Source organism: Myotis daubentonii, chromosome 7, assembly GCF_963259705.1.
Source record: "Myotis daubentonii chromosome 7, mMyoDau2.1, whole genome shotgun sequence".
NCBI classification, from domain to species: Eukaryota; Metazoa; Chordata; class Mammalia; order Chiroptera; family Vespertilionidae; genus Myotis; species Myotis daubentonii.
The window spans coordinates 65,859,529-65,872,851 of record NC_081846.1 but is presented as its reverse complement, the minus strand read 5'-3'; the positions used below and the strand labels follow the sequence as shown (position 1 = coordinate 65,872,851).

Below are 13,323 nucleotides of genomic sequence, written 5' to 3'. Positions count from 1 at the left end.
AACAGTGGCAGCTCTTAGGCCCTTTCACTTTACAACTGGCTGCCAAGTCTTAGGTATAAGAAGAGCAGAATTATCTCTACAATACCAGATAACAAAAACAACCTAAGACTAAAAGTTAAAAGGCTTTCTTATTATGGAAATACTTATATCTCTCTTGCTTCATGATACTCAATGTTTCTATATCCAAAGCAAAAGGTTCATTAGCAATGCTTAAGATAAAATTTGTATATGGTAATATCTGCAAAACCTACAGAGCATCTGTAAGTATACTCATAACATACAAGGGAATAGCCAAACTTACTTATATTGTACTTGTACTCCAAATAGGTTACTATGTGAACTCTGATAACAAAATCTTTCACGTAAAATTCTTTGTACCTGATGAAAATAAAGTAAATATAAAAAAATATTATACATGCAATCAAAATAAATGAGAATATACACTTATAGGAGTCAGAATTAGGTATTAATGAATCAATTCAACCCTCCCTAAATAACTTTTCTTCAAGAGCACTGGCACCATTTTCATGAGTTATAAATTCAATAGTTCTTTTTATCTTAAATCCCAGAGAAAAGATGAGAATTTAGTTGTGTAGGTTTCAACAAGAGAGAATTACTTACTTTAGTTACATCAGAATTTGAGGACTGTTTTAATGCATGTGAATGAATGTATACTTTACCGAGAATAACATGTGAGCCAAAAAACTGACAGGTGATAATCTAATAATGTAACCTAATCTCATAATACTCATATATCACTCCTCTATCTCTAGAGACCAACACATTTAAATTGCCTTAACTCAAGCCCTACCAATCTGTACCTGCCATAAAAGTCAGTATTCTGAGAGAATTAAAGAAGTTTAAAAGTCCCTGTAGTTATTTAGTACTTATTAGATGCAGAGCACAAGATTACTAAAAGAGCATGACCTATGCCTAAAAAAAAATTGCAAATATACTGTGCAGAAATGACACATTCAAAAACAAACTGCATAAAAGTATTAACAGCATATAAGAAAATGCTCAATTATATGGAAGAAATCACATTCATGTAGGCTATAAAATAAAAAAAATCATTGAAATTAAGAAAAATATTCTTACAAAGAGCTAAATTTTGAGGTCATCATAGAATAAAGGGCACAGCCTTGGTTGTAAAAAATGTCAGAAAATCTAGCACATTCTTTAAGAACATAGGCTATTGCCCTAGCTGGCTTGGCTCAGTGGATAGAGCATCAGCCTGCAGACCGAAAGGTCCTGGGTTCGATTCTGGACAAGGGCACATGCCTGGGTTGCGGGCTCAGTCCCCAGTCGGGGGCCAGGGGGGTGCAGGAGGCAGTCAATCAATGATTCTCTATCATCATTGATGTTTCTATCTCTCTCTCCTTCTCCCTTCCTCTCTGAAATCAATACGAATATTTTTAAAAACTAGCTTTACCCGGCCACGCATTGCTGTGGCTCAGTCTGGTTAAATGGAAAAGAAAGAAAAGAGAAAGCGCACGTTTTGACGCGGATCTGCTGTTTCTCGTTGACGTCTTTCAGGCACTCTCAGCCTGTCGCGTTCATTCTGTTGAGAACGAAGCAGATCTGAAGCTGCAGAACGCGATCGCTGTGCTCGCCTTGCTCGCCGTGCTCGCCACCGTGCATCCTCAAGTCTGGCTGCACGTCGCTCTGCTGCTTCCTCGGCACGTTTTTGAGCCATTCTTTGTCTGTTTCGCTCGTTCGCTGATGCCCGTTCTTCCTCAGTCTGATTTGCAATTACTCGTCGCACTGCTTCCGCTCCGCGAGTACGACGACCTAAGTTTGATCTTCTGCGAGGCATTATTTTGATGAACTAAAGCAGATCGATTGCACTGAGAAAGAAGAAAGTTATAACAAAAACATATAAAATTGCAAAACATTAAGAAAGGAAAAAACATGAACTAAAAAACAAAGAAAAAAACAAAAAAAAATAAAAAATACTAACGAAATATTTCAATTCAAACGCAGATCAATCGACACAGCTCAATTCCATTGCCAATTGCACTGAAAAATAAGATAAACAGTTAAAAAACCAAAATGAAAAACAATGAAAAAAGAAAAAAAAATAAACTGTACTCATGAAATGAACGCTATGGTAAACGACACAGTTCAATTCCAACACAATGTCACACGGAATAATTAAATCAAAATGAAAATAAATCTAAATCTATGAAAATTCAAGTTAACAATGCAATCGGAAACATTGAAATGGAATCGTAAAATTGGAAATCGTAAATGGATAGTAAATCGAAACAATGCAATGGAATCGTAAAATATTTAGTATAGCTTGTGTTGCTTTTACATCCAACATATGGTGCTGTTTTCCAAAAAAAGCATGATTTTACCTGTAACATGTGTGACATCTATTTCTTCTATATAAATAAAAATGTAAATGTTCCTTTGTTCAAAATCTTAAATCTCCGAGTTCTTCACTGATTGCTTTGAAATTCTGACACAACGTTGCATTCGAATACACGTGTGTTTTTATATACCTATTATATAGATGTCATACCTGTGACAGGTAAAAACATGTTTTTGAAAAACAGTGCCATCTGTTGGACGTAAAAGCAACACAAGCTATACTAACTATTTTACGATTCCATTTCAATGTTTCTGATTTACAATCCATTTACGTTTTCCAAATTTCCAATTTTACAATTCCATTTCAATGTTTCCAATTGCATTGTTAAATTGAATATTCGTAGATTTCGATTTTCATTTTGATTTAATTATTTCGTGTGACATTGCGTTGGAATTGAGCTGTGTCGTTTACCAAAACGTTCATTTCGTGAGTATAGTTTATTTTTTTCTCTTTTGTTTTTCATTCTGTTTTTTTTAACTGTTTTTCTTATTTTTCAGTGCAATTGGCGGTGGAATTGAGCTGTGTCGATTGATCTGCGTTTGAATTGAAATATTTCGTTAGTATTTTTTATTTTTTTGTTTTTTCTTTGTTTTTTAGTTCATGTTTTTTCCTTTCTTAATGTTTTGCAATTTTATATGTTTTTGTTATAACTTTCTTCTTTCTCAGTGCAATCGATCTGCTTTAGTTCATCAAAATAATGCCTCGCAGAAGATCAAACTTAGGTCGTCGTACTCGCGGAGCGGAAGCAGTGCGACGAGTAATTGCAAATCAGACTGAGGAAGAACGGGCATCAGCGAACGAGCGAAACAGACAAAGAATGGCTCAAAAACGTGCCGAGGAAGCAGCAGAGCGACGTGCAGCCAGACTTGAGGATGCACGGTGGCGAGCACGGCGATCGCGTTCTGCAGCTTCAGATCTGCTTCGTTCTCAACAGAATGAACGCGACAGGCTGAGAGTGGCTGAAAGACGTCAATGAGAAACAGCAGATCCGCGTCAAAACGTGCGCTTTCTCTTTTCTTTCTTTTCCATTTAACCAGACTGAGCCACAGCAATGCATGGCCAGATACAGATAGTAATAGGTATATAAAAACACACGCATATTCGAATGCAACGTTGTGTCAAAATTTCAAAGCAATCGGTGAAGAACTTTTGGAGATTTAAGATTTTGAACAAACAAACGTTTACATTTTTATTTATATAGAAGATAAATAAAAAGAAAAAGAAAAGATGGGCCATTAAAGACATTTCTTTTCAGGATCTACTGCTAATGCAGAGGAACCCCAGGGACACAAACTTTAGGGAGCTTCAGATTTGGCTCCATCAACAGAGACAAGAAGCCTCCAAGATTATTTATTTTTCCCAAATTGAGAGTGTGGGACTGATCCTTCATGTATCAAAGAGATACATGAGTTCTCTTTACATGCACTAGAGTATAAACAAAGCAAATTATTCACTGGGGATAAAATAATAAATACGTTTCATTATAGAGGAAGTGAAAAGAATAAGAAAATTGGTGCCAGAAAAGCATTTTAAAGTTAGTCCTTTCTAAATCTTAATTTTAAAAAATTTATAAAATGGAGACAGTAACACTTTTCTGACAAGCCTGTTTTTCAGATTAAATAAGAGAGCTATCTCTAATACAGCATAGGCATTGGACAGGTAATAGCTGATACCTGTAAAACATTTAAATGAGCATATATGGAGACTCAACAAATCATAATGTTTATTCCTCTACCTAGATAATATCACTAGAAATTAAAAGACAAACCTCAGACCTTTCCTTTCTTCATTAGAATCTATTAGAGAGGGAACAACTATGTATAAAATATGACAGGGATAAAGTGAAGAGAAGCTGTAGTAAGTAGTTGGAGGTTTACAAATTCCAAAGTAATCTCAGGTAGAGGTTACACAAGTGAATGTATGTACAGAAATTAATGAAGCTGGCCCTGGTTGGTGTGGCAGGTTCAATCCCTGGTTGGGACATGTTTGGAGGGGAGAGGTACACCCGATTGAAGTTTCTCTTTCATGCTGATGTCTCTCTGTCTCTCTCTCTCAAATCAATGAAAAACATATCCTTGGGTCAGGATTTAAAGAAACTAATGAAGCTGTACATGAACTTGTGCCCTTTATGAAGATATGTAAATTATACTAGTTAAAAAAAATTTTTTTGAAACAGAATTAAACATTTACCTTCAAAAATAAGAACAAGGTTTTATAAAGGGATGCCAATACCATTTAGTTTTAATTTAAAAAATAATGTAGTTCTGATGATCAAGCCAGGTAAAGAGAAATGTCAGGGTAGAAATACCATGCCCATTCCCTCCTAGATTCCTTAATAGAGATATGTATAGCGATATACTTAGCATTTGAAATACAGTATGCAACTATCTTAAATGTTCATGATAAATATTCTAGGAATTTAAGTGAAATTCCTTGATGTGATAAAGGGCATCGACAAAAACCTACAGCTAATATAATGTTCCACAGTTAAAGGCTGAATACATTTCTCCAATATCAAAAACAAGATTGTCTCCTCTTGCCACCTTTATTCAATATTGCACTGAACGTTTAGCCAGAGCAATTAGATAAGAAAAAGGAATGAAAGACATCCAGTTTGAAAAGGAAGAAGTAAAACTATTTCTATTTGTAGATGACATGACCTAGTACATACAAAATCTTAGGGAATAAACTAATAAACTATCAGAACTAATAAATGAGTTCAGAAAGTTGCAGTATATAAGATTAATATATAAAAATCAATTGCATTTAGATATATTAGCAATGAATAAAAATAAAACTACTTTATTTATTATAGCTTCAAAAGAAATGAAAAAACCACAGGAATACATTTAGCCAAGGAAGTATAAAACTTGGAAGATAATGTTAAACTAAATTGAAATCAGAACCACACTTAGGAAGACATGTAAAGTTAGAATCCCAACTACCCAAAGACTTAAAAAGGATAAAATTAAATAGAAGCATATGGCATTCTGCCTCTTAGAATGGGAAGAAGATAACTATTTCTCTGAGGACCTTTGCAAAGTAATAGAATTTGAAGTTAATGAAAATATATACTAACCTGTGAAAGGTACTCTGTATGTATTAAATTGTTACTCTTTGATTTACGACTGCTCATTTTAACAAACTGAAGTCCTTAAAAAAAACAAAAAAACATTTAAGCATGAATATAATAAAGACTATTGGCTTAAAGTATTTAAGAATTTACCATTATCGAATCAAATTAAACACATATTTTAAAGCATGAAAAAATGATCGAATTCCTCAAACTTTCAATTCTTAGCTGAACCTATTGCCGTTTCTCCCCACATCCATCCCACAGAATCATCTTTCCCAAAGCCTTTGCTTTCTTGATCAGTCTCAGTCATTAGAGAGTAGATAAATAATATGCCTCTTCTGTAAACATCCATAAATGCCTCTTTTTCTCTTTATCCATAATCAAACTATATTAAATAAAACTGTCTATTTAATTGTCAGAGTCCCCAAATTGAAGATATTTAAAAATTCCAAGCATTTTGGAAATTATAACTGAAATGAAAAATGTATATTCTACTGAAAAATAACATAAAATTAAAATTATCCTTGAGGGCAACATACTCATTGATAAACACCTAGGCTGAAAGATCTCACTTTCTTAGCATTGATTCCCTATAGCAGTACTTTATTGATTCCCTATAACATACTCATTGATAAACACCTAGGCTGAAAGATCTCACTTTCTTAGCATTGATTCCCTAAAGCAGTACTTTAATAGCTTAAGCAGTGTTTACTTGCTAGTATATAACAGGAACTGTTACAAGTGCTTTGCATTTATTAAATAATTTAATCCTCAAAATAACCCTATAAAATAACTATTACTACAATAACCCTTTAAGATTAGCAACATGAAATAATATCCTCACTCTGGTTCTCTGAAAAGGGTTTACATGTTGACATCTGAAATTATAGAAGACTAGGTTCAAATCCTGAAACAACTGTCCCTTAAATGATAAGGAAGACTAATAATTTAAAAAGTGAGAGAAAGCTTTGGTAATATGCCTTATTTTTTAGAGCTATATTAGCTATTTCACAGTACTTTTGGAATTAAAAAACATACCCCTTCCCCCTATTTTATGGATTATGAATTTACTCCTCAGAAAAGGTAAGTAAAATGTCTGAGATTGTAGGGCAGGTGTTTAATCCTTCCTCTTGCATCAATATGTCAGGTAAGGCATTATTAAAAGCATGCATTTTTCTTCTTTTGGGGATCATCCATGAAAGAAACACATGTACTCTTTTAGTGCCTAACCTATGCGAATTTTGACTGTAAATAAGTCTTAGTCAAAAGATAGAAGTTCTAACACATCTTGTCTCTCCAAGTAATAGTAAAATCTCTACTCTCTAACAAAGAATAATTTAAAAGCTAATTTTAATTTTACAAATGAAAAGACAAGCTTTAAACTAGAGAAAATATTTACAAGCTACATATTTGACAAAGAATGTGCATATAAAAATACTCAAAACTCAAAATAGAGAGAAACCAAGATGGCAGCATAGGTAAACACCGGAAATTGCTGCCTCACACAACCACTTCACAAATACAACTAAAAGATAAAACAGACATCATCCAGAACGACAGGAAGGCTGGCTGAGTGGAAATTCTACAACTAGAAGGAAAGAGAAAAGCACACAGAGACTCAGAGGAGGTACGATGTGAAAGTAAAGTGCAGAGGTACGGAGGCACACACCGAGGACACTGCTGTCTTTTTCAATCGATAGGGAGTCTCAAGCTCGCGACTGCTCTGAACTCCTGTTCCGGGAAGTCTCTAGGGACCCAGACTCATATGGGGAGAGGCTAGACTGGCATTGGTCGGACCTCAAGGGCGACTTTCTCTCAGAGGTGCTTGCAGCGATTACCGGGACACTGAGAAGCGGGGCCCCTGAGGGAAGGATTGAGGAGCAGCCATAACTGCTTGCTCCACCCTGTTGTTCCCCTGGGACCCCGCCCTGCCCAAGCTGTGCAACGGCTTTTGCATATGAAAGGCTTGGCCCTTTGCAATCTGAAAATTACCTAACCAATTGCAGCTGGCCCAAGGCCCCACAGCAGCTTGTATTCCTTCCCAGCTGAGATCATGCTGGGTAGCCTCAGGCAGAAGCTAAATTAGCACCTCCTTAGCGATCCAAGAGCCAGTGTACCCAGTGGTCAGAGTGGGACCATCCAGATTACAACTCCTCAGATCCATAAGGGACACACTCAGGGGGCAGACTCAGTGAGCACCAAAGCCCCACTGAAGCAAGTCTTGCCCCAGAAGGGTGTCTCCAGCACAGAAGTTCTCCACTGCAGACACAACTGATTCTCACAGCCAATTGGCCTGGACGTCAATTCCTCCCAGTGTTACCTACAACAATCAAGGCTTAACTACAACAAGACTCTGCACAAAGCCCACAAGGGGGTGCACCAAGAGTGTCCACCTCAGGTAATTGGGGAGGCTGAGCCACTGGGCTCTATAGGACACCTAGCCCAGAAAGCCACTCTATCAACACAGGGAAGCATAAAAAATGCGGAGACAAAGAAACAGGTCACAAATGAAGAAATGGAGGAAAGCAAACTACTGGATATAGAGTTCAAAACCACGGTTATAAGGTTTTTCAAGAACTTTCAAGAAACCGCCGATAAACTTAGTGAGACACTCAAGAAATCTAGTGAGACTGCCGATAAATTTAATGAGATCCTCAATAAGTCTAGTGAGACCCTCGAAGTTGTGAAAAAGAACCAATTAGAAATTAAGCATACACCGACTGAAATGAAGAATATTATACAGACTTCCAACACCAGACTAGAAGATCGCAAGAATCAAGTCAAAGATCTGAAATATGAAGAAGCAAAAAACACCAAACCAGAAAAGCAAAAAGCAAAAAGGATCCAAAAATACAAAGATAGTGTAAGGAGCCTCTGGGACAACTTCAAGCGTACCAACATCCGAATTATGGGGGTGCCAGAAGAAGAGAGAAAGAAAGATACTGAAAACCTATTTGAAAAAATAATGACAGAAAACTTCCCGTACCTGGTGAAAGAAATAGACTTACAAGTCCAGGAAGCGCAGAGAACCCAAAACAAAAGGAATCCAAAGAGGACCACACCAAGACACATCATTATTAAAATGCCAAGAGCAAAAGGCAAAGAGAGAATCTTAAAAGCAGCAAGAGAAAGAAACTCAGTTACCTACAAGGGAATACCCATACGACTGTCAGCTGATTTCTCAACAGAAACTTTGCAGGCCAGAAGGGAGTGGCAAGAAATATTCAAAGTGATGAATACCAAGAACCTACAACCAAGATTACTTTATCCAGCAAAGCTATCATTCAGAATTGACGGTCAGATAAAGGGCTTCACAGATAAGGAAAAGCTAAAGGAGTTCATCACCACCAAACCAGTATTATATGAAATGCTGAAAGGTATCCTTTAAGAAGAGGAAGAAGAAGAAAAAGGTACAGATACAAATTATGAACAACAAATACATATCTATCAACAAGTGAATCTAAAAATCAAGTGAGTAAATAATTTGATGAACAGAATAAACTGGTGGAGGGATTATAATAGAATCAGGGGCATAGAAAGGGAGTGGCCTGACTATTCTGGGCAGGGAGGGGCGTGGGGGATGCAGGAAGAGACTGGACAAAAATCGTACACCTATGGATGAGGACATGGGGGGGGGTAAGGGCAGAGGGTGCGGGGGAACCAGGTGGAGGGGAGCTATGGGGGGGGGGGAAAGAGGAACAAATGTAATAATCTGAACAATAAAGATTCAATTAAAAAAAACCCCTCAAAATTAACAATTTAATTAGAAAAATGAACAAGACATAAATAGACATTTCACCAAAGAGGATAAATGTATGGCAAATAAACATATGAATAGATTTTCCACATCATGAGCCATTAGGAAAGTGTAAATTAAAACCAAATGAGATATTAATACACACCTATTACAACAGCCAAAATGAGAGAGAGAGAGAGAGAGAGAGAGAGAGAGAGAGAGAGAGAGAGAGATTAAATGTCAGTGAGCATAAAGAAAAACTGGATTTCTCATACAACTCCTGGTGAGAATGTGAAATGGTACAGCTGCCCTCCAAAGTTTTTTTCTCGCAGTTTCTTAAAAGTTAAACATACACTCACCATGCAACACAGCAATTGTACACTTGGGTATTTATCCCAGAAAGGAAAACTCATGTTCAAACAAAAAGTCTATAATAGTAATGTTGTAATACCTCAAAAAACTGGAAATAATACAGATGTCCTTCAACAAGCCAGTGGGGTTATAGAAACTGAAATATCTATACATACAGGGGAATATAGGTGAGAAAAAAACACAACAATAACTATTGATATGTGCAGTAACTTGGATGGCTCTCAAGGGCATTATGCTAAGGAAAAAAAAGCCAATTACATTTTGTGCAATTCCATTTATATCACATTCTTAAAACAACAAAACATTTAGAATTAACAACAGAATGTGGCAGCTAGGCGATAGGGACAGGGTTGAGGGGTGGGTATGACAGGAGGGATTTTCTCATAATGGGACAGTTCTGTATCTTTATTGTGGTAGTAGTCACACAAATCTATACATGGGATCATAGCACAGAGACAGACAAAAAATGAGTTGAGGTGAAAACTGCTAAAAGTTGAATAAAGTCTTTAGTCTATTACCAGTGAGTGGTATACCAATGCAAATTTCCTGCTTTGAAATATTACACTAGAGTTACATAAGCTGTCACCCTTAAGAGAAGCTGGATGAAGGATTTACTGGACTCCTCCATGTACTTCTGTGAGTCTATAATGATTTCAAAATTAAAAATTAAAGAAGAGAATTCTAATTTTATGGCTTTAAAAAACTACTTAATGACCAAAATAGTGATTAGTGGTCCAAGCAAATCTTTATTATCTGCAAATAGATTATTAGAGTAAGTTGGGTTGAATTTTTCTTCAAATTATACCAATCGATCTTGGGACTCCTTCTACTTCCTATTGTGCTTTCTATACTATAATTTTACTTACTATTCTAAAATAGTAGAACTAGGCATAAAGTGTAAGAGGAGATGAATGTCTATGCAGGACTAAGTGATTTCTCATTTTGGTATCAAATATAAACCTAAGTGACTAAAATTTTGGTAGAACCTACTATTTCGTATTCATACTATTGCAAGGAGCAGTGAAATGGGTAAGTTTAAGGAATGATTCACCCTGGTATTACTGCTTTAGTTCTACAATTGCTGTATTAACAGTTTCTAGTAGGTCCTTCTCTCTAAATTGTTTTGTTAGAATGATTAAACCTAATAATCAATCTCAGCCTTTCAAGTAACAATTGGTCTATGCTATTGTCTCAAAAATTCCAACTCAAACCACTTCTGTTACTAGTTGTCTCTATCCCACTTTCAGATCACCATTATTTCTTGCCCGGATATCTACAGCTTCTTTACTGGTCTCCAAGTCTTAACCCATTCATGATAACACTTTCTCATAAAAACCCTTTCCCAACCCCCCAAATCTAAATTCCAAATTCCCTAACATCATTTAAAAGGAATGACTAGCTGCCCAGCTTACCGAACTAGCTCCTTTTCTTAATATTGTTCTTGGAACAGCCAACCATTCTCTCTACCCTTCCTCACTCCAACCTCAGATCTTAAACTGAGACCTTATTTTCTTGGGAATACTTTCTGTGACACCCCAACTCTGGCAAATGTGTGAGGGTTTAGTGTTCCTAAAGTGCTTTCATGATATATGTGATTTTCCTCTTTCTTTCACAAAACTTAATTAGCACAGGGTGATGCAATTAACTCGGTCTTAACTTGTCTGTTTGTTCCACTAGACCAGTGGTTCTCAACCTTCCTAAAGCCGTGACCCTTTAATACAGTTCCTCATGTTGTAGTGACCCCCAACCATAAAATTATTTTCGTTGCTACTTCATAACTGTAATTTTGATACTGTTATGAATCATAATGTAAATATCTAAAATGCAGGATGTATTTAGGCGACCCCAGTGAAAGGGTCGTTCAACCCCCAAAGGGGTCACGACCCACAGGTTGAGAACCGCTGCACTAGACCAAGGCTCCTTAAAAAAGGGCTCAGAAATTATAATTGTATCCAAATCAACTAGTAAATGTTAGCAGAGAGTTGGTCTTCAAAACAATATTTGACAAATGAATAAGTGCTCAGCAGTGAGGATGTGCAGAGGTAAACTAAGCTGCCAAAAAAGGGACAGGTTAGCTTAAATCAACTGCTTAGTAAATTTTAAATTTTCAAATAAGTATATACCATCACCCTAAAACACACTGTCAAGCATAAAAGAACAATAAATTACAGAAACAGAGTAATTTATTTTCTAATTCAAGTAAAATATATGCAGTATTATCTTGCTAGTGTCACAGCAACAGAATTTCAAAATGGTTAAATTATAATTTAAGAAATTTATTTGATAAGTCACAAGATTAAAGATAAAGTAGACAAATTTTTTATGAATAATTTTTAAATCAAGTTGCAGACCTTACATAGCTACACATCTGATGATTCCTGATTATGTCTACCTGTTTATAATACACTAAAGGCCCAGTGCATGAAATTCGTGCACAGGGGGTCCCCTCAGCCCAGCCTGCACCCTCTCCAATCCAGGACCCCTCAGGGGATGTGTGACTGACAGTTTAGGCCCGGACATCCCTCTCACAATCCAGAACTGCTGGCTCCTAACTGCTCACCTGCCTGCCGGCCTGGTCGCTCCCAACTTTCCCCCCCACCATCCTGGTCGCCCCTTACTGCACCCCACCCCCCCCCGCCATCCTGGTCACCTCTAACTGCCCCCCCACCAGCTTGATCTCCCCCAACTGCCACCCCTGCCGACCTAGTTGCCCCCAACTTTCCCCCCCACCAGTCTGGTTGCCCCTAACTCCCCCTCCCACGGGCCTGGTTGCCCCTTACTGCACCCCTCCCCCCCGCCGGCCTGGTCACCCCTAATTGCCCCCCCTCATTGACCTGGTTTCCCCCAACTGCCTGCCTCTGCCAGCCTGGTTGCCCCTAACTGCCCCACACCGCCTGGTCACCCTTTACTGCCCCTCCTGCCGGCCTGGTCACCCCGAACTGCCCCCTGACAGCCTGGTCATCCCCAACTGCTCCCCCGCTGGCCTGGTCACCCTTAACTGCCCCCTGCCAGCCTGGTCGCCCCCAACTGGCCTGGTAGCCCCAACTGCCTCCACTGCTGGCCTGGTCACCCTACACAGCCTGCTGTTCAGTCATATGGTCGTCCCTCACTAACCTCCATGCTGGCCTGGTCGCCCCATGCAGCCTGGTGTTCAGTTGTTTGGCCATCCTTCACTAACACCCTTCCTGGCCTTGTCACCCCATGCAGCCTGCTGTTCGGTCATCCATCCAGTTGTTTCGTTCATGGCTTTTTATATATTAGGAAGACTGATAATGTAAGAAATGGACCCCTGTGATCCATCTCCAGAATGGTCAGCTTCTGATGGAATTCACTGAATTTCCCAAGGGCAAGCAGAATATAGGGAGGAAAGAATAGGATGTAAGAACAAAGAACTGTGCATATGGGGCAGCATTATGGTGGAAAACCCCCCTTGGCCTCAGCTAGACAGGGAAGATGGAGGTAGCAAGAAAGGTCACAGTCCAATTTTTTTTTAATGGCCCAATGGGAGATGGCAAGACCTAGGTGAAATATGAGGAAACAGGTGACCTCATACTACTCAGCCAATGAGGAACTGGAAGAGGGACTAAATAAATAGGCTATGTTCCTTGCTGTGTGTGTGTGTGTACGCGCGCGCACACATACACATCAATGGATGCCTGCTCTCAACAGTGCATTAAAAGTCTCATTTTTGTCATTCTTCTGTTTACAAGTCTGTCATTTAAAATTTGGACAGGTGGGCCATTACTCACAATAGCTCATTAT

At 38.1% G+C, this 13,323-nt stretch overlaps 2 protein-coding genes across 4 annotated transcripts in view; one reads left to right on the top strand and one right to left on the bottom strand.

Annotated features, from left to right (window-relative positions):
* ORC4 (origin recognition complex subunit 4) overlaps window positions 1-13,323 on the bottom strand; it is a 77,506-nt gene that overhangs the window by 39,995 nt on the left and 24,188 nt on the right. Inside the window, exons 2-4 of one of the 3 annotated variants that reach the window (XM_059704539.1) lie at window positions 5,457-5,530; window positions 1,496-1,561; window positions 302-378 (exon numbers count right to left, since the gene is read on the bottom strand). In XM_059704539.1, the coding sequence (XP_059560522.1) occupies window positions 302-378; window positions 1,496-1,561; window positions 5,457-5,513 (200 nt within the window). In that variant the 5' untranslated portion in view covers window positions 5,514-5,530. The remainder of the gene's footprint in view (window positions 1-301; window positions 379-1,495; window positions 1,562-5,456; window positions 5,531-13,323) is intronic. The other 2 variants (XM_059704540.1, XM_059704542.1) reach the window with 2 other exon arrangements.
* On the top strand, window positions 2,867-3,539 carry LOC132238659 (zinc finger protein 821-like). Its single transcript, XM_059704543.1, has 2 exons — window positions 2,867-2,933; window positions 3,044-3,539. The coding sequence occupies exon 2, from the start codon at window positions 3,075-3,077 to the stop codon at window positions 3,351-3,353; it is 279 nt and encodes a 92-aa protein (XP_059560526.1). The 5' UTR covers window positions 2,867-2,933; window positions 3,044-3,074; the 3' UTR covers window positions 3,354-3,539.